Below are 24,812 nucleotides of genomic sequence, written 5' to 3'. Positions count from 1 at the left end.
CCGGACCCCCATGGCCCCTCTTCTTACCTCCAAACTCCCAGCTGCTTCTCTTGCTTCCTCTCAGGACCCCTCTTCCTAGCCAACCGTTTTCCCACCCATCTCCAGCCCACTTTCACCACCTCGCCCACTAGGGACCCTCTCTGCACAGGCTCCCAGGTGGTGCTGTCCCCCGAGCAGTGGCTGAAGGAGCCAGGGTGGCACGATCTCTAGGGGTAGGTTCTTTGGGAAACTCACCCCTCCGAAATTTGCATGCTCTGGGGAGGGGGACAGGGTTCCCAGAAAGCTATCTCCGGGGACGGAGGAATCCCCCAGCCCAGACTGTCGGGTCCCCCCACCCATTCTCCCCCTCCCCAAAGTCTAACTCGGGTCCCTCTCCTGCTTCCCGTGTTTACGCCGCGTTTTACTCTCGGGGGCTCGTGGGGGGAGCCCCAGCCGGGACTCGAGCAAGGCAGCCGCGGCGGGCGCAGCCCCACTCGCGGTCCAGGGCGAGAGGGGCTGGCGCAGAGGCGCTCAGAGCTCTCCTGCTTGCCCTCCCTCTCCAGGGACAGGAGCGGGCTGACGGGGGCGGGGGGGCTGGCGCTCATCAATTCCGCTGCCACCTCCTCTGCTGCCTGGTGGGTGGAGGGGGAGCTGTGGATGCGGGCGGGGTAGGGCGGGGGAGCGGACGAGGATAAGACTTAAGTCGGGAGAAGTTTGCGCACAGCGCACAGCTGGGAAGGAAGGCGCCGGGAAGGTGAGCCTCCTGGACTTTGGGGAGGTTGGAATCAAGCATGGGGATAAAGCAGTTGCCTTTTAGCTTATAATGCAAGCTGGGGTTAGGTATAAACTATCACTTAAGGCAGAATTAAAGTGTCAGGAAATCAGGAGGCGGGCAGGAGAAGGAACGCTCCGGACTAACGGAGTTTTCTCTCCACTAGAACGGCCAGCCTCCCAGAAGCTGGGTGGGCTGCGCCGCGCCGCTCGCGGACCTTCCCGGGTTGGAGAGGTGCGCACACTCCGCACCTCACCCGGCGGCTGCCATCTCCTACTCAGGAGATGCGCACTGGAGCCTGAGTTCCTGAGTCTTTGGAGCCACCACTTGCGAGTGCCCTTCGCTTCTACTGAGCCATGCCCGGCAGCCCAGTGAGATTATTCCAGGTAAGGAGGGTCTCGGAATGAGTGGGACTTAAAGCTTTGGGATGTTCTCCGGGATGGTTAACAGTGGAGATGCACCAGATACCTTGTGTTTTGATTGCAAAACTGCAGTTTGATTGTAATGTTTGAGGTTCTGATTAGGGTCGCCTTAGTCTCAGTCGCCTCACCTTACCCTTGATTATAGGAAAGCTAATTGTCCCGGGAGGGTGCTAAAACTTAGGGTTTCATACTGAAGAGTCCTGGGATTTTGTGTGAGTTTTACTATGCTGTTAATATCAATGTTCCCACAAAATTTTCATTCTCCAACTTACTGGGTATGAAAATTACGGGGCTGAAAGTTGTGGATTTTTTCCAAAAGGTGTTTATTTACTAACAAACAGATAACATCGGCGTCTATGTGATGTGTCATGGTTGTTCTTGATATTGGAAATGAATACAGTGGTGAATGGAGTTGCTTGTTAAGTCATGTTTTACAGAGAATTATTTTCCAACAATCATTTATGCATAGCAGCCATTCTTCACACCTATTAGGAAAAACATGTTGTGTGCATAGTTTCCAAAAGGGTACTCTTTTTTCATGATGTTCTTTCCAAGCCTGGGTGAAAGACATCAAGAAAAGCTCTAACATATTAGTTCTTCTTCACAAAACATTCATTTTCCTTGAGGTCCAAGGAAATTCATTCAAAGTAAAAAATCAACAATCCAATTAGATTTTTTTTAACCCATTATTCAGGCTTTATTTTGCAGATCTACTTAAGAAAAGCTCTGTATGAAAGCTTTAACCTAATATTACATAGTACATGCAAGACTAGAGGGTAGGGTTCCACTGCCGATCTTCAGGAGACCCTGACGGCCATAGTTAACCTGAACCAAATCATCTGTTCAAGGCTATTTGTTAAAATTATTGGGTGATTGAAAGTGAAATGTTCAAAATAAACCAAAGTGTGACCGTGTGGTTTCTGAAACTAATCTTTAAATAGCAGAGTGTCCAAGTTTGAGTGTGTCTTAAATGATAATAGAAAAGCAAATAGTTCATACATTTGGGCAACCTTGACTTACCCTTAGAGACAAAGTAAGAATGCTTTTAGTGTTGTGGGATTTATAAAGTATCATTTGTAATAATAGTATATTGCTAGCCTACTATGTGATCAGTTGGAACCCAGCTTTAAAAAGTCAAAATTGCTGGTTTTCTACACTAGCATTATGAGAGGATCTAAGGTGATTATATTTGCAAAACATCTTTGCAGTTTGTCAGTATTCTCAGTGGGCACTCATTTCTACTCAGTATTTTAACATAGCTCAAAACATCCATCAGCCGGGATTTGCTTTGTTTCCATGCCTCTAATCTACAGTTCATTTCAGAAACTATAGCCACAAGAATAATAGTCAGTCACTGTCAAATACTCTGAGATTACTTATTGACCACAGCAACATACCCAATATAGTAAACATGAAATCCTTATTATAACTTATTCATAAGAACACATAAATAATCTTAGAGTTGTATTGTTTCATGATGCTTGGAGTTGAAGAAAACTCCGTTCTTGGTGAACTTCTCAGATTCTTTCAATGTTGACATGAATGAAGATATTATCTACTGTTGGTTTTTATTAGAGTAAAAATGAAATGGAAATAAGAGACTGGTGATATTTTCAATGATAACCTAAACCAGTGTTCTCAACTCGGGCTTCAAATGAGAATCGACGGGAGAGCTTTAAAAAAAAAAAAAGGATGACCAGACCCTACCCCAAACCAATTACATCAGGTTATCTGAGGAAGGGGTTTACATTTTGATGCTTTTTTATGTGATTGTAATGTGCAGCCACGTTGGGAACCACTGACCGACGTGGTTCCTGTCAGGTTTGGTAGAGTCAGTTAATGCTGGAGGGTGTTGGAACATAAATACCATATGTTCTATTGTCGGTCTAATTTTTGTTTAATATTTATAACTTGATATCCCAATTAGAAGAAAGAGATTTTTTTTTTTTTCCTTGATGGTAGATGTTTAAACCGTAACAGTTTCCGGTAAAAACATTTCTTTTTCTAAAAAACAAGCTATTGAGTTTGAAGCTTATCTGACTGTCCAGAAAATGGTTTAGTAAATTAAATCTAGTTTTAAGAGCTGTTGAAAACAATGTTTTATGAAACACAGAATTTGATCTCATTTTCCTAAGACCTACGTGATGTGTAATGTGCAAATATATACCCTTTTGCAGGGAGAGAAGAAGAAAATACAACTATGCTCCTCGGCACACCAAATAACATATCCTGAGTGCCGACTATGTTCTAGTATTTTCACATAAATTATTTTCTTTAAAGCTTACAATAGCCTTGTGAGGTACTAGCTTTTATTCTGATTTTACATATGAGGAAATTAAGGACCCATTAGGTTAATGAATTTGCTCAAAGCTGCAAACCGAGTAAATCTAATATGTATTTGAACCCTGGTCTTCTTATTCTAAGTTCAATGCTATAATAAAATATGTTTTATATACATATTTATATATATATATATATATACATACATATTTAATTTAAAGACTGCATTTTTCACAAAACAGTATTGATTAAGAGTACAGATTCTGACACGGCTCCGCTTGGGTTTCATGCCCGACTCTATAACCTTCTAAGAAGCTGTATGGTTTTGGGCAAGTAATCTAACCTCTGCATGTCTTAATTTCCTTTATAAAATGGGGTTTTTCTAATGAGAATTAATGAATTAATAATTGTAAATCGCTTTGGGTAGGTTCCTGGTGCAGAGTAGGTTCTATGTAAGTGTTAGATTTTTTAAATGTCATTTATTCAAAAAATATTTTTGAGTATTTGTGATATGCCAAGCATTGCATTAAGCCTGAAGATACATAGACAAATAAGATGTGTCCCTATCCTCAAGGAATTGGTCAATAGAGAATCACCAATACATAAGTAATATTCCACTCAGTTATGAGATTTTATTCAATATTAATTATAATTAAAAGCGTTATTTTGTGTGACAACCATGTGCTTTTCGATGTTAGTATGATCTTCCAGAGGTCTATATGAGTATTACAAAATCAAACCAAGTGATAATATTTTGTGTTGTCACCATGGTATTAACTTGTTTTCAATTCTATCAAAACACAGAAAATAACATTAACATATGTTTCTGGCTTCACTTTATGAGTTTAGAAAACTGGTAACATGGAAAGGTTTTAGGTCTTTAAATTTTTATTTTAGAAGTAAAGAATTGAGAGGGGAAGAATTGATAGAAAATGTCATCAGAATCTATTCCTCAATATTCATAAGTGCAATTTTCTTGAATTGTTTTTCCAAAAAGTGTGTTGTCTGATTGGAGTGTAGTTTAGTTTAGGTTTTTTTTGTTTTTTTGTTTTTTTAAGAAAAAAATTTTAGGGTAGGAAGAGTGGATCAAAGAGTACAGGTAAAGGTCTCTAATACGGGCCGGCTCGACCAGACATTGGAGCTGGCTGTACTTCTCCCACTGTGCCTGCGGCTGCATGCCATTGACCTGTACTGCACGATACCCCAGGGTACCTCTGGATACCTGAGGTATAAGATTATGTCTTGTTCAAATGAAAAGCCACTCTTTATTAAAAGTAGCGTATGAATTGGTATTCTTTGTAAAGGAATAACACAAATACGCTAAACCCAAGGAGCTATTTCTCAAAGAAATAAAGTACCTGGCTCCGTGAAATATTTTCTGCTTTTGTAATCAATATTTAACCATTCTATTTCATTAAAATTTCTGTTTGTAAATGTATATCTTTCTTCTCTTTTATCAAGTCTCAAGGCTACTCCCAATTTTTCCCATGGATGCTGCATTTTTCTTCTTCCTAGTTTCACTGCCACCCCTCTCGTTTAAGCTTGCATTACCTTTAACAAAATGCTTAAATATTCTCCTAATATTTAGCCACATTTAGTCTCTCTGTGATGCATTCAGTGTTACACAACACGGTCAGACTTGTTTTCTAAGCTCCCATTTTGTCACTCTCAACTCATAATTATTCAGTGATTGCCCCAGGAGCGTAAGACTTAGAACCACTCGTCAACCTAGCATTGAAGAGGTTTCATGATGTAATCTCATTTTATCTTTCCTTTCCAAGTCAAGGAGAAAGCCGCAACAGCTCCCTAATTCCAGTTCTGAAGCCATAGTGATGCCACAAAAATTGACTCCAGTCCATCCTTCATTTTCAGCCCTTATGCCAACAACTTAAGTTTATATTCCATTGCCTCAGGGGTATGGGGTATGTTGGGGTATGTTGGGGGAGAACTCTTTACATCAGTGGTTCAGTTGCAGAGCTGCTTTGCTTTGGTTTTGATTTCTTTCTGCAGCTCCATTCCCAGTCCCTGCCTTTTATTTATCTGGTAGTTCAGAATTTGACATTTCAAATCTTACCTTCCTCTGTCCTTCAGAATGTATTCATCATTCCCAGGTAACACATCTAACAAATTATCATCCTTATAGTTTCGTTCATATTTTAAAACTCAGTAAATATTTGCTAAATGCCTATTGCAGCCTAGTCAGGGCATATTGTGACAAAACATAGTTCCTGGCTTCATGGGCACTGGAGGAGACAGACAAACCAACAGACAATTACAAACCCGTGTGGTAAGTACTCCAGTAGAGAAATGCCATGAGCGCTTTGGAAGCAGGGAGGAACAGCACTGAGCTGGACATCAAGGAAGCTTTCCGAGGGAGGTGACCCTAAAGGGGACATGATTCAGCATTTAAATGACAAAACAGAATGAGCCAGATAAGGAGGGGAAGAGATGAGTTGTGTTAGAGGCAGGATACCAGACTCTAAAAAAGCCCTGGAGGCTTGAAACAACATGGTGATTTTGGGGAAGCTTCAGGTATCCAGAGGTACCCTGGAGGTACCATACGATGCAGGGCAACAGCATGGAGCCAAAGGAACAGAAGCAGACAGCACCAATGAGATATAGTCTTGCCGAGCCAGCCCCGTATTAGAGCAATAAGGCTTCCTTTTAATTTGTATCCATCCACCTTTCATTCTAATATTCTTCCTATCTTTCAACCAGACTGATCTACCAGAATGGTGGATCTGATTATTTAAGTCCCCTATTTTAACTCTTTCAAGGACCCGCACTGTCCTCGTGATGACATGCAAACTCTTTAGCACAGCCGGCCAGCGCGGAAGCCTCTTTGTGACCTGTACCTTGCTGACCTCGCCAGGACCAACCAAAATACCTTATTGCAGTGACAGAGAGGAGAAACAATTAGTGACCTTGGTGGAGATAGAAAAGGAAAAAAAAAATCAAAACAGGAGATTATAGGGGTATGTAGGGGTAGTTGGTGAATGATAGAAATTTGAAGTGGGATAAATGAGGGAAATGGACGATTGTATGATCAATTCCAAGTTTCCTTCATAGATAATAGGAGAGATGGATGTCATTCACATAGAACAAGTAATATTTCAGGGAAGGAAGATAAAGAATTTAACTTGGAACGTGACGCATTTGGCTTAAACAGGTGGCAATGTCCAGTAGAAGTAGATACTGAAATTTGCATCTCAAGAGAGAATTCTGGGGCTTCCCTGGTGGCGCAGTGGTTAAGAATCCGCCTGCCAATACAGGGGACACGGGTTCGAGCCCTGGTCCGGGAAGATCCCACATGCCACGGAGCAACTAAGCCCGTGCACCACAACTACTGAGCCTGCGCTCTAGAGCCCGCGAGCCACAACTACTGAAGCCCGTGCATCTAGAGCCCATGCTCCTCAACAAGAGAAGTCACTGTGATGAGAATACCGCACACCTCATCTAAGGGTAGCCCCCGCTCGCCACTAGAAGATGCCCGTATGCAGCAACGAAGACCCAACACAGCCATAAATAAATAAATAAATAAAGAGAGAATTCTGTACTAGAGGTATAGATTTGGGAGACATAAGTATATCTATTTCAGCTGGTGGAATAGGAATGGAGGATATAACCTATAGAGAAGTAAAAAAGAAAAGAAAGAAAAATGAAGGAAAAAAAAAAACAGGCAGACAATTAAAAAGAAAAACATCTAAGGTGGAACCTTCAGGAAAACCAATTTTTTTTAAGGGACAGCGGAAAATGAGCCTGCAAAAAAGACTGAGATGGAAGGCTAGATGAAAGGAAAAACACAAGAGAAAGCTGTATTATGGAAGCCAGGGAGGAGATAGTGGGCACCCAAACAGAATGTTGCAAGCAAATCAAATGGGGTAAGGATGGAGAGATCGCAGCAGGATTTAACTAAGAGCAAGAAGTGAGGAAATGGAAGCCCTGAGTTTACAATAATTTCAGTTTGATATGCACTCCTTACTTTATCTCCCCTTTTTGAATTCCTACAGTCCCCTCTAGTTTAACTTAAATGCTGCTTCCTTTTTTTAGTCTTGCATGTGGCCAATTCCCCCACTCCCAAGCAAGATGTAATATCACATCCTGGTATCTATTTCCTTAGGGCTTCCAGAGGTACCATGCATGCACACTTGTGTGTATGTGCCTCTGTATGTATAAAGTATTCTTCCCTTTTGTCATTCATTCATTTAAATAAACTCTTAATCTCTTTATTATATTAGTGTACTGGGAAAAATATGAGTTTTATAATCCCCTTCCTCAGGGATTACAATCTAGAAATCCCAGTCTTTCAGCATCCAAATGTTTCCCAGAATATTTGTGTACTCAAAAGTTGCACAGGTGAATATACCAATTTTGGATCACAAATTATACCATTTTATATTTGTCTTATGGCATTTTATTCTCCCTTTTCTGTGTGGATATCTGTTCTTTTCTTATTTCCCTCCTAGATTAAAAAGGACAGAGTCACATATTAATCCCATATCCAGCACACATAAGAGACCTTCTCTTCTCTTTGTGAAATGGGTTAAATTTACCTAAACGTGGTCATAAATATAGTGCTTTTTTTCCCTGAAATTATTTTTGTCACGTTGAGGCTTAGAGTTTTCCTCTTTTATGGTATCAGCTCGATATTGCTCCAGAGATTTTAGCCCCTTCTCTCTCAAATCAATAATCCATTCACATCTTGAACCTTCTTACACCCACACTCTTGTTTCCGGATTGAGTCGGTGTTGACTTGAAGAGCCAACTATGTTTTCTTTATCCAGCATTTAAAGCAGAGCTTACATATTCAGAACATAGCATTTTGTTTAGGCATGCAGAACCGTTTCCCACCGGCCTCTTTACACTTTCTTAATCACAAAGTATATACCTCTACTTCTCCCCTGCCTCTTGCACTAAGCTGAAGCTACTTAAGTGGTATTTATTTTCTGTAGGAAGGAAAAAAACAGGACTTTCCTTATCATATTCCCAATATGGACCGGAGTCCTGGAAGTGGTTAATTCTAAATTGTTTGAATAACTGATCATCAGCAAGTTAATACCTTTTAGACTTTAGGAATATAAATAAAATAATAACAAAACAGCTGCAACTCATTGAACTCCTACTGTGCTAGATACAGTGACGTGCAGTTACTTCTCATGACAGTCCTGTGGAATATCATCAATCCCATTCCATAGGTGAGGAAGCAGAGATGCAGAAAGCCGACGTGGCTCACCAAGGTTCATGTATCTCGGAAGCAGCAGAGCTGGAACTGAAACCTGTTTGCCTAATGCCAAAAGATTAGGCTTATTCCACGACTGCAGTCAAATGACATTTTGATGATGACTTAGAAATCTTTCTATTATAATTGTATATATTAATTGTCTTGAATGATCAGAGCCTTTAATGACAGATGGAATCAAGAGCCCCTCTCCATGGACATTTAAGTCAGTCTCTCCAGAGGTGTTAAGCTCAGCTTTCCCACCCACTGGGGCTGCAGGAACGGTGGGTCTCCCAGTAACCAAACCTCAGCAATTTGGAATAGTCTGCAATACTCCAGGTTCGTGCGATTATGTCAAGTGGACATTCTAGGTAACTACATACATAAGCAGGAACTTCCTGCACAGCAGTGAAAACGTGACATGTGACATAGTTTGTCAAGGATTTTAGGCTTTCATGTCTGACCCAAATCTATTTCTATTAACTAAACAAATGAATTTATTGTAAACAAATATGAATTTGGTGTCAGCCAACTATGAAAGCTATATTTATCCTTTCCTGGAGCCCAAAAGTAACAGCACTTATCCCAGGACTAGACTAGGAAAAAATTATCACTTTGATAATAATAATTTTTAAAGGAAAGCTCTGCCGTTTTAGGAAATTTCCTCTCTAGTGTTTTCATAAAGTCAACTTGGGCAACAAGGGAAGAAAGGACAGGCAAAGTGCTCTGGTGCCAAATTTAAATTTCAAATTGACTCGACTCATACATTAGTTAACCCAAACTTCAGCATAATTATTTGTTGCTAACCTTAAGTCTGACAGACAGAATTCTTGCAAGCATGAGGCTGTAGAAAATGTCAGCGTTTACGGACATTGAGATGGGGTCTCTTTAGCCCAAGATTCAAAGAAGTTCATGGCACAGAGAGCAAAATAATGCAAATTGCTTTAGCACCTCATTCCCTGGGCCCACTACAGGGCTAAAAGGTCAGGACAATATTAGAACACTTTTTCATTCCTAACATCCTATAGACTGCAAAGATGGCATTAAAGCAAAATCCCAGCAAAGTGGTTAGCGATCATTGTTGCTCGAGGGCCAATTCAGGAAAAACAAGAATTTACTGGGTTGCTTTTTTCCCACTCAAAATGAAAATAATTTTATTGCATCCAATGAGGAAAATGTATATTCTTGCAATTTAGATATATCATTTGAGTGAATAGAAGGTCAATGAGAAACTTGGCATTTCTTCTTAGCTACTAAAATGTTAATAATCCGGGCATATTTGAGTAGTCGCAACTTGGAGTCAGCAGATATCAGCACTGGAATTTGTCTCATTGAGCTGCATTTTAATTTGTTAAAGAGGCATTCCTAGTATTTGAGGAATGCCATACATTTTCTCGGTAACTAATATTTTATCCTTATTTTTGATCTGGAGTCGAATGCTTTTATTAAAGAGCAGACTGAGGCAGAGATGACATATTTCCCCACCAGCAGGTGACAGTGCTGCCATGAAAACTCCAGCCTTCTGACTCCAAGTCCAGTGCTCTCCCTGAAGAGTCTGCAAAGTTGCAGGGAGTTGTGAGCATTTGCAGACAAATATTTGCATGAACGTACTTACAGATGACCACATGGAGAGTCAAACACATAATGGCCCCTGGACTACATTACATAAGAGGCCCAGCCTGTCTGTGGGGCCCCCTCCCTTCTCTTAGTTTCCCAAGCACCTACCACGCATAGTATTCCCCTTTATTCCAGAAAGCCTGCTCTCCTAAGAAAAAGCCCTACTGCTTGAGTCTTTCCACAATCTCCCCATCAACTCCCTTTTGCCCCTGCCCCAAATCAATTGCTTTTCTTTTACCCTATTCCTACAAACCCTGCTGTCTGCAGATAATATAGTAGTAGAATAAACCTTTACTCTCTTCAAGAAAAAAAAAATTGCATTATCAATGATTCAGGAGGTAATTCTTGAACCTGGCATTTCCTGATGTGTGTTATTTGACCAAATCAAGTTGGATCTTTATTACCAAACTTGAAGCTCTGTCCTACACGGAAGCATATTAAAAGCTGTGAAGTCCCATTTTGCTGCATATCCACCACAGGCAATGTAGCCCAATCACTGCCATGCCTTGCTAGGACCCCTCCAGCGGCCTCCTGGCTGGCATGCTCACTAGCCCTTGCACCCCTCCCCTACACAGTCTCTGCTCAGCACCCAAAATAAACTCCTAAAATGTAAATCAGAGCAGGTTTCCCCTCTGTTCACAACCATTTAAGGGCTTTCAACCGCACCGGCACCCATGCTCCCACACTCCTCGCCATGGCCTCCTGGTCCTCTGTGCCCTGGCTGTCACAGCCTTGTTGCTCCTGTGCCATCTACCTGGACCATTCAGTCCACCGCGCTGATCTTCATCCATTCGCTGGAGCACATCTCGTTTTTTTCCTCCTCACACCCTTCACAGGAGCTCTTCCTTCCATCTGGGATGCCCTTTCACTCATTTTCACATGTCTAGCTTCTTCTCTTACTTCAGACCTTAGCTTAAATTGTCACTACCTCAAAGAGGTCCACCACAGTCAATCACACTTTCTAAAGTATGTGTTGCCCTGTTAATCTCTCTCTTTCTCTCAGCTCCTTGAATATTTCCTTCCTAATAGTACAGTTTGTAATCATTTTTTTTTCTGTTTCTTTTCTATCACATGCATTAGAATATAAAGCCCATTAGGTCTGTCCTGTTGACTCTTCATTTCCAGCACTTGATTAATATCTATTTAACAAATGAAGGTATATGTTCATTTAATCTTGTCCTCACAGCATTTCTCAGTTTACATAGCCACAAGACCCTTTTGTGATATACCAGTTCTTAATATCCTGCTGAAAATCTTTGGGAGATCTGCCTTTTCTGAAATTTAAGATAATATCAGGAACTTTAAATATTGATGCAAGTGTGGCTTGGGGCAGGTGGGCCTTTTTGGTCATCTTCGAATCTCCACTTAGATGCAGCTTTCACATATCTGATTCACAGCAAAGTATAATTTTTAGTTTTCAAGAAAAGTATGTATTAAAAACTTTCAAGGAAACTTGGATATAAAATAGATTTATTGAAATATTTCAATAATGATAGTATTATCTGACACTTACATAGCACTTACTATGAGCCAGTAATGTTCTAAGCCTTTTATAGATATTAATATATTTAATCTTCACAGCGACACTCTCAGGTAGGTACAGTTATCCCCTTTGCACAATGAGGAAACTGAAGCACAGAGAGGTAAGTAACTTATGGAAGAATGCACAGCCAACCCAGGACAGATTTGGAAATGAAACCAAGGAGGTCTGGCTCCAGAGAGTAAGTAAATCCTAAAAGAGAAATGTGCTTCTTGTACATTTATGTTAAAAGCTTAACAGCCAAAGTTTTGCTATCATGATGTAAAATGTCAACACAACATTGTAAAACAACTATACTTCAATAAAATAAATTTAATACATAAATAAATAAATGATGTAAAATGTCTTTCACTTTTGCATTTTTTCCAACAGCAGGTCCATGGATTTCTCTCTTTTCCTTAGAAAATTAAAGAAATTAAATAGTGGTTTTCCTTATCTGTTCTGAATCTTAATCTCTACAGCTGTCAAAGGCTGCACCCCTGCTGATAGTATTCCACTCTGCCCTGTGGTTTACAAGAAGGGGAAATTGCGCTTTGCCAAGTTGACATCTCATTCATAAAAAGCAGAGTCAAATGCAAAAACTTAATCTGTTTTATTATTGTAAAAGTGCAATTTCTACTAAAAAAAAAAAAAAAAGCAAAACACAGCTCTTCACGAAACATGGTTTTAAATAGAATTTCAAAACTATATCTTGATTACTTACATGAAAATTAGTCAGAAACCCATGATATATATGGTTTTAATTATGTGGAGAAAAAAAAAGTGCTCTAAAAATGGCAAGTACAAATACACTGAATTTTAATTAGCCTAAAAATGGTCAAGTTTCCTACTCACTCACTTGGAGATGATAAACTTTCCAAGATCTATTTTGGAGCATGGCAACTCTTTTCCATGTGTTCTAAATGGTCTTATTTCCCTATGAGGTGACTGCATTGGCACTCTGTGTACTTCTGCAGGGGGGTAGGGCAGGGGATGGGGGCCTTCCGATACCCAAAGGAAAATCTGTGTGTACTTCCATGTTCAAGCTGCTCAGCCTTTTGCAAGTGATTTTCATTTACCACCTCGGATATGTTTTTAACTTATTTACCATAATCTGAAGTTATTTTCCTTTCTAATATTAATTTTAACTCTTTTATTTACTGGTTTAAAATTTTTCATGCATCCTCTTGTGTGATGTATTTGAGTCTCAAGCTTTTTTTCCCTCCACTGTTATGGCTCATTTTAAGAATAATGAAAGAAAGAATGGAAAACATGTGTTTCAGGGGTATTTCACAGAATATTGATCTAGAACCTAACTGCTTTACATTAGATTATCCAATTTCCCTGTGAATCAGGTCATTTTTCCAGCAGTAGGTTATCATTTTAGAGGCAAGGGAAATGAATACACCAGAAAGTAAGAAGGTTTTATCCTCCAAAGTTGTATAAAGTGTAATCAAATTCATGGAGAAAAGGAATGTGTATACAGCACAAGGAAAAACGGTTTTATTTTATTTCAATCTAGTTGGAAAAGAAAATCTACCCTTAACATTTCTTCTGTCAATTTGATATGATGCTACATTCTAAGTACTCAAGAAGAAAAGGGCTCAGGATGGTCTTTGCCCTTTATCAATCTCAAAATATTACAGAATAATATTTCTATAACCCTCAATAATACAAAATATCCTCTTAGGACAGAAAAGAAATCACTTGATTTTTTAACACAGAAACTTATCTTGAATGCTTTTGAAGATTGATCAGTGTCTCTGGCAGAAGAGGAATGCTTATCATTCTATTCTGTTTAGGTAACCTTCAGATAGATAAATTAGTCTAATCAATTCAGCAGAAGCCCAAAGTTTCATAAATATTGCCTTATAGAATTCATTTAGACCCAGCCTAAATTTTTCTCTGCCAGAAAGCCAAAGAACAGTCTGGTTTACAAACTAAGGAAGGTTATGAGTCAGAGCAGACTGACTCCGGCGATAGCATGTGGGACCTGGAAAGGTGAGATAGAACCTCTCTTTGATACTTCTCTGTTGATTTAACAGTCAGATTTTTCCAAGCCCCCTTTTGTTTTCTATTTCCAGTCTGTAACACCTCTTAGCATAACAAGGACAATACATTTGAGCCCTTCTTCATATTTTTTTAAATACCCAGCTAAATGATTTAGAAGAAAACCCCAAGTTTTAATAACACCAGGTTTTGTCAATAAAAGTTGTCTCTCACCATCAGTTTTACACATATGTGCCCATTCCCAGACCTCATTCAGATTCTCAAGTCCCAGTTACGTTCGTTTAAGTTAGTCCATGATCTACTTGTGTGTTTGATGAATTTTCAAACAAACATAACACCTCCCTATCATGCTCCCTCTTCTTCTCAGTCACTTGTAAGTCTTCTAAAACAAACTTCTACCTTTTCCCCACTCCTTAGCACACAGGTTCTTAGGGATAATTAGAGCAGATCTTAGAGGTCCTAATCCAACTCCTTCATCGTACAGATAAAGAAATAAAAGAGATATGACTTCTCCAGTATCACATAGATATTTCCCCTTATCCCCTCAGTCAGATATTGTGGGGGAACAGGAAGGAATAGCTATTCTAGTTCCATATCATGGTGCATTGGACAATTTTAGATTTGAATAGAGAGGTATATATTAGAAAGAAAATAGGACATTCTTCATCAAGGAGCCCAGATCATAGCAATATACACTGAATTGATTCCTCCTGTGGATGTCATCACTGTCCAGAATCTTCAGCTGCCAGACTCCACCCCACATTAAAGAAAAGAAGGGGTTGGGATCCAGACATAACCCCCGTGGTAACTAGCCGGCAGAAATGTGAGAGATAGATGGCACCTTGGGTGAACTCCCTCAGTTATCCAGGCTGATGGACATGAAAATAGAGACTTAGGAGAGAAAATAAGCTTGTCTGGTCTTACCATTACTCATAGTTTCCAAGCTGGAGATTTTATTTTTTTAAAGTCTCTGTCTTTTTTTCTTTCCTCTTCACAATACTTTTAAGCTGAGCTCCAAAATAGGCATTGCTGAATGTGTTTTCAGGTAATCATGAATGTGTTTTGCTTTTAGGATTTCTCAGTGTGCTTGTTTAAATAACATTCAAAACTTTCCCAAGGCAGTTTGCTTTCAGGTGCATTGAGGACCTTAAGGGACGAATAGATGGAACAGATAAGTTTTTAGGCACATGATAGAGGGATTGGCTGGGACAGACTTTCAAGTACTACACCAAAGAAGGGCTTGGAGAAGCCAAGGGCCATCTGCCAACTGTGAATGCACTAGGGGAGTATGGAGGGGAAATGTCACAAAAAATAATAATGACTACCACATCGTAAGCTTCTGATCAGTGTCATTCTATGTACAAATACGCATTATCTCATTTAGGCTCCACAGCAGATGAGCTCAGCTCAGCTCAAATGAGCACAGCTCCCTGCAAGCTAGCTATTTTTATTTCCATTTTACAGATGGGAAACCTGAAAATCAAAGAAGCTAAATAAATGAATAAGAAGAAGAAATAAGAACAAGTTATTAATAATAATATGTTCATAATACATTAATTTAAAAACGAACATTTTTGAGGGCTTATTATGTTGGTTCTTAAATGAATTATCCCATTTAATTCTCATAATAATTACAAGCATTATTGTTATACTCATTTTACCTCCAGGGAACGGTGAAGCTTAGAGACTTAAAGAAAGATGATGTAACTAGAAGCAGAGGCAGGATTTAAACGTAAACAGCCTAACTACAGAACCCACGGTAGTAGCACGCCGTCCTGTGCTACAAAAAGCAGAACATGCTTTCTCACCCAGGTCTGTTTGCTGCTCAGTCATGATTTTTCAGGGTCCCACATGGCCTTTAAAATAGTAGTTCTCAAATCTCATCTGATGACCCATGCGGATCCATGATGAGATTTCACTGTCTGGCCCCAAAATTAAAATATCAAAGACAATGTCAAGAGTTTGTCCTACCACTAAGTGGATTCACTTTAAAGCACTGCACTTTGTTCTGAGATATATTCTTCCCTTTCTGGAGCAAAAATATCCATTCTTTTTATCTAATGATGATAACTTATGAGAGGTTGTTAAAAATACTCTTTACTTAAAAATTATGTATTTGTCAACCCTATGCCCCTTACCTCACACTGGGGACAATGGGAGAGGAGTTGTACTTATTAATAAAATTTAAAAATCAAGGCTCTCCTAAAAAAAAGAAATAGAACACTGCTAGGAAATGAGGAGTGGTACAGAAAGCAAACTCTGCAAAATTTCCCAAGATTAACCCTTATACTAGTGAGTACCACTTAATAGTTTTTAAAGAATTTTCAAGGAAGCAGGTTATACTTGAAAGAAAGTCGTATCAGTGAATAAATATATTTTTATGGTATAGCACTCTTAATATACAAAGCACGTAAGCTTTGGTTGAGTAGAGCACACATCATCTAGGAAGTACTTTCACATTTAGTGTCTCATTTGATCCCTACCCAACACTCCCTGAGGCAGTGCATACTTTAAAGGATGCAACAGGATTTACTGCTTATTAGTATTGTTTGGCCTCTCTTAGCCTCAGTTTCCTTTAAAGAAGGAATTATTTATATCTTAAAGGATTATTTCATGGATTTAACATAAAGTAGGAGAAGTGCCAAGCATGATACAGGATAAACAGCAGTCAGTAACTGCTATCTATTTTATAATTTTGATGATCCTCATTTTACAGAAGAGAAAACTATAACAGATGAAAACATAAGCTAAAGTAGCCCATTTAATTAAGTGATAGAGTTGGGGCTTGAGCCTAGTTCTATTCACATCCCAAAGCTTCTCTTGGTTACCCCTCACCCACAATTTTATGTGAATCCCAAACCTTCTTTTCACTATCGCACACCACAATTCCAGTAATGGCAAAAACCTGAGAAATCCCATTGATTTAAACATGCCTCCATCATTCTGTAGATGTATGTTTTAGATGATGCTGTCCATATGGGCACAACACATAAACTTCTCAGTAGGAAAATCAGATGAAATTAAAATGATTAATTTTATATATATATCAATCCAATAAAAATAACATTAAAACAAATACAAGTGGGAATGGAAACTGGAAAGATCACCAGCGGATATGAAAAGTAAGATCTTGCAGTGCATAAAGGAGGCAGTAGCTGAAGGTCATCAGTTTAATGGGAAGATAAAATCTGAAAGTGGAGTGGACCCATGATTTTTACGTCTATAAAAAAGACCTCATTGTGTGACTGGTACATACTAGCAGATATGTTTTTCTAAATTTCAGACAATGAGAGTCAGTGTGTTGTTTGTTTTTATTTAAATTGCCTGAAGAGCAACTTCATCTCCCTAGAATAGAGGGTGGCTTTAATTGCCAATGGAAGATTAGAAAAAGTCAGCATTTCACTGATTCCTTAGGCAAAAGCTTTGTTTTCATCATAATCCTAAAGAATAAGAAGTTTCTGTCTTTTTAAAGAGAAAGGAGAAGTATGACATATTTCAGTCCTCAGAGCAAGCAAATGAGGAAGGAAAGCCAATTCCTTTTCTTTTCTTTCCGAGGGGTTTTCTCTTAATATAGCACACTCTACTTGAGTTCCATCTCTTGTTTTGAGCTCATTAGTGATCTGGATCTTAAGTAGCTGCTTCTAATATATTCAGAGACAAGTGTATACTGAATACACACTGTGTTGTGAGAATAAATATCTTGAACTTAAAGAATTTAACAGTTATTAATTAAGTTTCATGTCTTCCTCTGATTTAGGGTGTAGTTTTGCAGGAGAGATCTTGTCACATGGTCTGTCAGCCACCAGACAGGGAAGATAACAAGGCTGGACCTCCAAAGGGAAGTTAAGAGTTGTACAAGAGACAGGGACACCAGTGAGAGGATGACAAAGAGAGAGAGAGAATGTTTGAGAATCTCAATTTCTGCACCGATTATGAAAATGGCTTGAAAATATTTATATTCAAAGACCAACGTATTTCTTTAAAGATTAACTTTGCTCCATTAAAAGTTATGAGTGGAAATATTCAAAATGTTTTTTTCAAGTACCCAAGCATCTTGCCAGAAACTCACCACTGCACCTAAAAGTGAGAAGGGGAAGGAGTCACAGCATTTAGCTTTGGGCCTTGCAGATTTATTTCAGGTAATAAAAAATACTTTAGATGAAATAATCGACTTGACTTATAATACCAATAAATCATTTTGCTAGGCCACAGAAGAGCAAAGGCCTTGGTACATAACCCATCAGAGTGTGGAAGGCATTTCTTTTCATTTGGTTGTTTCTATTCTTATCACTTTTTTTAAACTTTTTTTTTTTTTTTTTGTAGTGAGAGTTCTGACGATCCACTTTATTAGCAAATTTCAAGTATACAAGACAGTATTTTTAAACTGTAGCCACCACGCTGTATGCTGGAAGGCTCTTCTTAATAGACAAGCTATAGAAAACCAGATCAGCCCAATTGTGCTGGACAGCAATAATAAGAAATGATTTGTTGTCTTGGAAGCGGGGGGATAAGGGAACAGAAAAGTTTTAGATTAGTGTGTGTGACTCTTGCTAAGAGGTACTGCAGAAACTTGCCTAACTTGCCTACCCATTTTTAAAGTTACCATTTGCTACCAGTCTTACCATATTTTCTCAAATAATTTTCTCAACTACTCTTTTATATTCATGACATGGAAGTTGATGATAGGGACAAGGATTTTATTAGTTGTCATGTTTTTTAACCTCCCATCTTCTCTCCTTACTGCACTGAAGTGTTAGTTCTCACACTTCAGCCAGCAACAGAATCATTTGGAGGGCTTATTAAAACAGATTTTTGACCCCACCCCAGGGTTTCTGATTCAGTCTAAGGTGGGGCTCAATCATTTGCATTTCTAGTAAGTTCCCAGGTGATGCTGATGCTAATGGTCAAGCTATCAAGCTCACAAATACCTCCCATGTGTCCATTCAACACAGTCTCTTCCCTATCCCTTCCATTGTTCAAGGGTTTTCAGTTTGACTACTTCGTGCCCAATGCCATCTTGCCTTATATTTGCCCCAGCATTTTCTTGGCCACTGTCAACAGAGAACCAACGATAATGTGATTGCATTTTGAGTGAAGGATTCCAGATGCTATACTTCCTCACTGCCCATGTTTCTAATGTTTTCTTTCCTTCCAGTACTTCCAGTACTTTCCAGTATTTCTAAATTCATATCAAAAATAGCTGGGTGAATAGGAAGAATGGGTTGTTTTTCTCATTTATTTTTCTTTATTCCAGCTAAGTGTTGATTAATATAATGGAAAGAATTGCCTTTATTTAAAAGATAATCAAGAACAGCAAGATGTGAAATCTGCTCTCCCCTCTCAACATCTCTACTGAGTCTGAGAGATACAGAAAAAAACTGAAGCTCTATTTATTTTAAATGACATTCTTCTAGCCCACTAAAGATGAAAGTTCCAGGAAGTAGCTATTTTTTCTTCCTAAAACAAATGGCAGAATAAATAATGTCCTTTTAAATAGTACAAATAAATAAACAATTGTCAAACCTTGGTATATAAAGAAATAAAGATCCCTACCAATATGACAGCTTTTAAAACTACTACTGCTGTCATAATAATTATATGAAAGGCAGAAATTGCTTTATTTCCTTCTAAAAACTGGACATAGGGCATTAGTTACAAGGGTGTTTTTATTTTTGTTTTATGTTGTTTTCTATATTTGTTTAACAATAAAAAGTTTTAAGAAAAAGAAAAAATATGGATGTAAAAGAGACTGCTAGATTTAAGTTTGTTTATTCAAGCCACATTATTGAGTGCCTACTCTGGACTAGGCATTGCTTTAGGCAATTGAAATACAGCAATAAGAGACAGACAAGGCCATGCTTCCCGGGAAGCATTCTAATGCAGAAGATGGGTGATAAACAAATAATATAACCAAAAGATTAAAAGGAGTCAGGGTGTCGCCTTATCATAGGTCAAAATATGCCATGAAATTGAAATAGCTAAAATACCATGGTATTGACACAGAAAAGGATAAACAGATGAATGGAACTAAATAAAGAGGCCAGAAACACCTTGGAATTTAGCATATGACAACATCAGCATTTCAAATCAGTGGTGAAATAATGAGAAATTCAAAATGCATGTCTGCACTGTACCATACTCGTAAACAAATACTGATGTATTTCAGGTCTAAGTGTAAAAATTAAAACTGTAAATGTACTAGAAGGAATAGAAGAGAATATATTTGTTACAATCTAGGTGCTGTAATTCTAAGCTTAATACAAAACCCCAAAGCCCCCAAAAAAGGTGGAGAAATGAAAGATTTGACTATGTATAAATGGAGAATTTCTATAAAGTAATAATTTCTGAAAATAAAATTATAAGTCAACCAACAACATGAAAAAAGTATATGCAGCATATAGAATAATGTTTATTGAACACATACGCTATACCAAGCACCATCCTAAAAGTTAACAAACATTGTGTTATTTTTAAGACTCAAAAAAATCCTACCAGTTATGTAGTTTTATTATCGTCATTTCTTATCTAAACAGTCTGAGGATTGGAGACTTAAGTAAAATGTAAAGTCATCTAGCAAGAAACAAGCAAAACTGGGATTTAAACTCAGATCTCTCTGACTCCAGAGTTTAAGTTACTAAACACTGAGATACAAAGAGCTCCTATAAATACAAAAGAAAAGAAATAGTCCAATTTTTAAAAAATGAGTAAAGATTATAAATCCATGGAAGATGAACCACATGACCAAGGTCATTATAATAAGGCATTTAGCCTCACTAACAATCAAGGAAAAGCAGGTGATTTAGTATTACTAAGTTACAAAATTACAAATGCTCATATGCTTTGGCCTAGCATTTCTATTTATTATCTACCCTAGAGAAATGAGGGTCTTTCTGTATATATCCTTCAGTACCTCTATAATATTCCTTGCAATATTATTTGTAATTCTTCAAAGATGGATACTCTCTAAACACCAATCAACAGGGGAATAGTTAAATGTATTATGACATACCTGTGTTGTGCAATACAATACAGCCATTATAACAGAATGAAGTAGATCTATATGTACTGGCATGGAAGAACGTTCTTATACTAAGAGAAAAGAAAGTTTCAGGGGAATATATTTAGATAGATAAATAGATCCTGTTTTGTAAAATTGTATGTTCTACACACATCTTTGTGCACATGAAAATATCTAGAATGGTAAACCTCAAATTGTTAATGGTTTCCACTTTTGAGCAGTTGTATTGGAGAAGTGGGATGAATATGAAGGAGAACTTTAACTTATATAATATAAAATAAAGTAGAAAAAGTTCCCTTCAGTTTAGGTTTAGTGATTAAAAATATGTATTTTGTTAAAGGCAATAAGAAAAAAATGCAGTGGCAAATATTTTTAAAATAAATTTTAATTAAAAACTAGAGAACATATTGAAGATATCCATGTCAAACAGCATACACCATTTTTTCTTGAACACAATCTGTGAATGCAAGGAAAATGCCCATGTTCATTTCTGAACTGTTTGCAGGATGTAGTATTTGGTTAAGGTAAGCCACGCAGGGTGAAATATCTGTTCCAAGCATTTGGCCATCTGAGTTACTCACCTCTGTATTAACAGATTAGTTTTATTCTTTTCACAGTTGGTGAAAAGGACCTCAGTGGATATGGGATATTTTAATTAGATTTAAAATTGAGCAGAAATACTCATTCATTCATAAATGTGATAAACCTCCTCTGTCTACCAATCAAAAGATGTGATTTCAGATTAGATTTAGCTTGATGTTTCTATCTGTTTTAATAAACCTACAATAAGCTCAGTGCTGTTGCTTGACCTGTTTCACTTTGATATAGTCATTAACCTGCATCAATAAACTGTTTAACAAGTTTTGAATTCAATGTGTCCCCTTTGATAAATGTCTATCCCTTCAAAATAACTTGAAAGGAGACATCATTCTAAACGCTTGCATTTAATCTGCTCTGCAAGTGATTTTTTGCTGTTTAAACCACTGTCAAATTTATTTGGGGCTACCAGCCTTAGTCCCATCCCAGCTATTCCAAATGATGACCCCAGGAGTATGCAGGCCTGTCATTTCTTCTTCACAACCAGTTTGAGAATAATGAGCAAATCTTTCTCTAGCCCACCCATAGTCCCTAAGGGCCCTGAGTTAACTATGCCTGCACTGCTCTGGAGCACAGAGGGCATGGGGCATTGCTGGAGCCTGATCAAAACAAAATCCCCCTGACTATCAAGTTCCTGACCTTCTATTCATCTAGAAGTTTCTCTAGCCCCGTGCAGAGTATTGACGCTTGAATAGTAGTTCTGTTTGACATTCCCTGTCATCTGGGTGGGACCTGCCTGCGTTGAAGTTCCCACTGGCCCTTGGACCCTAGGGAGATGGGACCTGGCAGTTATCTCATAACCACAAGGACCCTCAGTGTAGTAGTTAAGTACAGAGACTCTGGAGTCAGAGATTCTAAGATCAGGTCCTGGCCTTGCTGGTTACTGGCAACATGGCCTGGGGCAAACAATTTATCCTTGCAATGCCTCATTTTTCTCATCCATTCAAGAGGAATATTATTTCCTACCCATCAGAGTTATTGTGTCAATAAAGATTGAATGAGTAAGGCTGTTGGCACAGTACCTGGTACAGAATAAGTGCTCAAATATTAATGATATTATGTACTTTATAAAATGACATGTACTTATATATGGCCTGGCAGTTGGACCCTTCACTATCTCTGACTTCAGAATTCTGCATTTGTCTTATCTCTGCAGCTGAGATGTCCCTTTGAAACCTAGTGCTTAGAAATAGACTAGAAATAGCCTGCTGCTACTTGGTTGTAAACTTTCTGCTCTTCCCAACAGACTATTGCTGGACTCTGTATCCTTATAGTTTTCCTAGGTCCCTCATTCCCTCTAGGTTTAGCCATCTTGTTCTAAGAAAAGGCTGATAATGAATATCAATCCCTTTTCCGAAACAAATTATGACAGGGTCATCTTTAATTTAGGTCACTTGTGCTGTCTAACTTCTGTCTCCTTTGATCTCTTTGCATGTAGATTTCCTTTCTTTGAGGAAAGTTTGCATTTCTAAGATGGTTCTTAATCTGTAAGGAATAGGAAAAATCTCTTCTAGCAAGTGTTGAAAACTTTCTTGCCGGCCTCTAAAAAATGAAATATCATGAAAAATAAATACATACACTGTCAAACAGATGACTTATAATAGAAATGGTACCTCTAACAAAGCACATTTTTATATACCAATTTTCATGATGGTTTATTAAAAATGCACACCTCTTCATATGAAAAACTAAACAGATAAAACCAAAATCGTGTGGCAATTTACAAAGGCCACCATGAAAATATCACACTGAAGCAAAAAGTGGAGTGGATGTGTCAATCTGAGGTTTATCCATTGATCCTGACAGGTTTCACAGTTAAAGTTTAAATTCGAATGTCTTGAGCAAATTAACAAAAGCAGAAATGGCAAATAAGTTTCTTCTCCCTTGTCGACTGTAGAGCCCTGTGTTGGGAAGGATGCTGACATCACATCTAGGCACAGTAGCATTGGGTGCCATGCTAGAAGACTAATACCTGTCATGGCTACAGGAGTGGGAAGTCATGGGATTTGTACCACAGAGTCGCCATCCCTGCTTGTTTTGGGATTACACATACATTCCCTTTGTGTAGTCAAAGTAGGGTGTGTATTTTGTAGAAAGGGAGAGTGCACCGACACTTGGGGAGGGGGGCATGCAGGGATTATTTTGAACCAGGCACTATATCAGAGCACATGCACTCACTCAGTGAATCACTATAATAACACCAAAAAGTACATACTATTATTCACCACATTTTACAAATGGGTAGATTGAGGTACAGAAAAACATCAGTAACTGCCCAAGGTGATACAGCTAATAATGAGCAAAGCCCATTGGCAGAGCTGTCAGGAAGTCTGGTTCCACACTCTGCGTCCTTACCACTGTACTAATATGCCTCCAAAGTTTTTTGTGCAAAAAACAATAGGAAATTTTCATGAATATCTTTCTACAGCATGAATTTTGTAAACCTGGAACTATGGAATCTTAGTGTGGGAAGGGATCTTGCTGGTTATCTGGACCAAACTTCCACCTGTTAAAGGATCCAGTCCCTAATACCCAATCCCATCTTAGTATCTCCAGGTTCTCACCTTATTGAACAGCTCTCAAAACTCTTTGATATATTGAGCCAAAATATACTTCCCTATGAGTCACACCTTTGATCCTACATGTGTCCTTTATGGAGCGAACAAACCATTCTATACCCTCTTCCACAAGATGGCAACATTTTGTCAGTGAAGTCTTACCACCATGGCTGAAATTTGATAAGCAAGGAAGCAGCAGATTTTAAAAACAATCCATAGTTGTGTGAAAGACCATTTTCTCTTAAAACTTTCTCCCTCTAAACCAACCCTATACATTTGAAAGAAGAAGGTGGTTAGGGGTTCATATTTCCATTCGCTAGCTAAAAAAGATATATACTTTTGCCATTATCATAGAAACAGATTCTCTGTTTATCCCACCCAATGAGGAAGAACTGCTTTGTTTTTTTCCCAAGGGTTATCAGACATATTCTACTAATTCAGATCGTCCACCATGTCTAATGGGCAAAAGTAATCCCTTTTTTATGGGGGCAGGTACTACTTAGAGAACAGGGAAGCTCTACTTGAGCATTTCTTCTTATGATGTCCCCCAATTGCTTGTTGCTTGAGATTCGTAAATTCTCTTTGATATAATAATCTATTAATGGGCTATACTTCACATATGAAGATAGTGCTAATCATCAAAGATTAACTTTGAAATTAATCTAGTTCTGTCCTCCGGAGAGGATGGAAGTAGACCAAAGAGAGATAATTACAGAGATGTGGTTTAATATAAAGGTTTAATATCAAACCTGATTCACCCATACTTCAGGCCATGGAAATGACTTTCTAAAGATGGGGCTGAATAAAATGTGGACAATCAAT

At 38.3% G+C, this 24,812-nt stretch overlaps 1 protein-coding gene across 1 annotated transcript in view; it reads left to right on the top strand.

Annotated features, from left to right (window-relative positions):
- The first annotated feature begins 993 nt into the window (after positions 1-993).
- CALCR (calcitonin receptor) overlaps positions 994-24,812 on the top strand; it is a 138,692-nt gene continuing 114,873 nt past the window's right edge. The window contains exon 1 of the mRNA XM_057549492.1: positions 994-1,137. Within this exon, the coding sequence (XP_057405475.1) occupies positions 1,108-1,137 (30 nt within the window). The 5' untranslated portion in view covers positions 994-1,107. The remainder of the gene's footprint in view (positions 1,138-24,812) is intronic.

Source organism: Balaenoptera acutorostrata, chromosome 7 (assembly GCF_949987535.1).
Source record: "Balaenoptera acutorostrata chromosome 7, mBalAcu1.1, whole genome shotgun sequence".
In the NCBI taxonomy this organism is placed as follows: Eukaryota; Metazoa; Chordata; class Mammalia; order Artiodactyla; family Balaenopteridae; genus Balaenoptera; species Balaenoptera acutorostrata.
The sequence above is the reverse complement of the archived record's forward strand: the minus strand, read 5'-3'. Positions and strand labels throughout refer to the sequence as shown.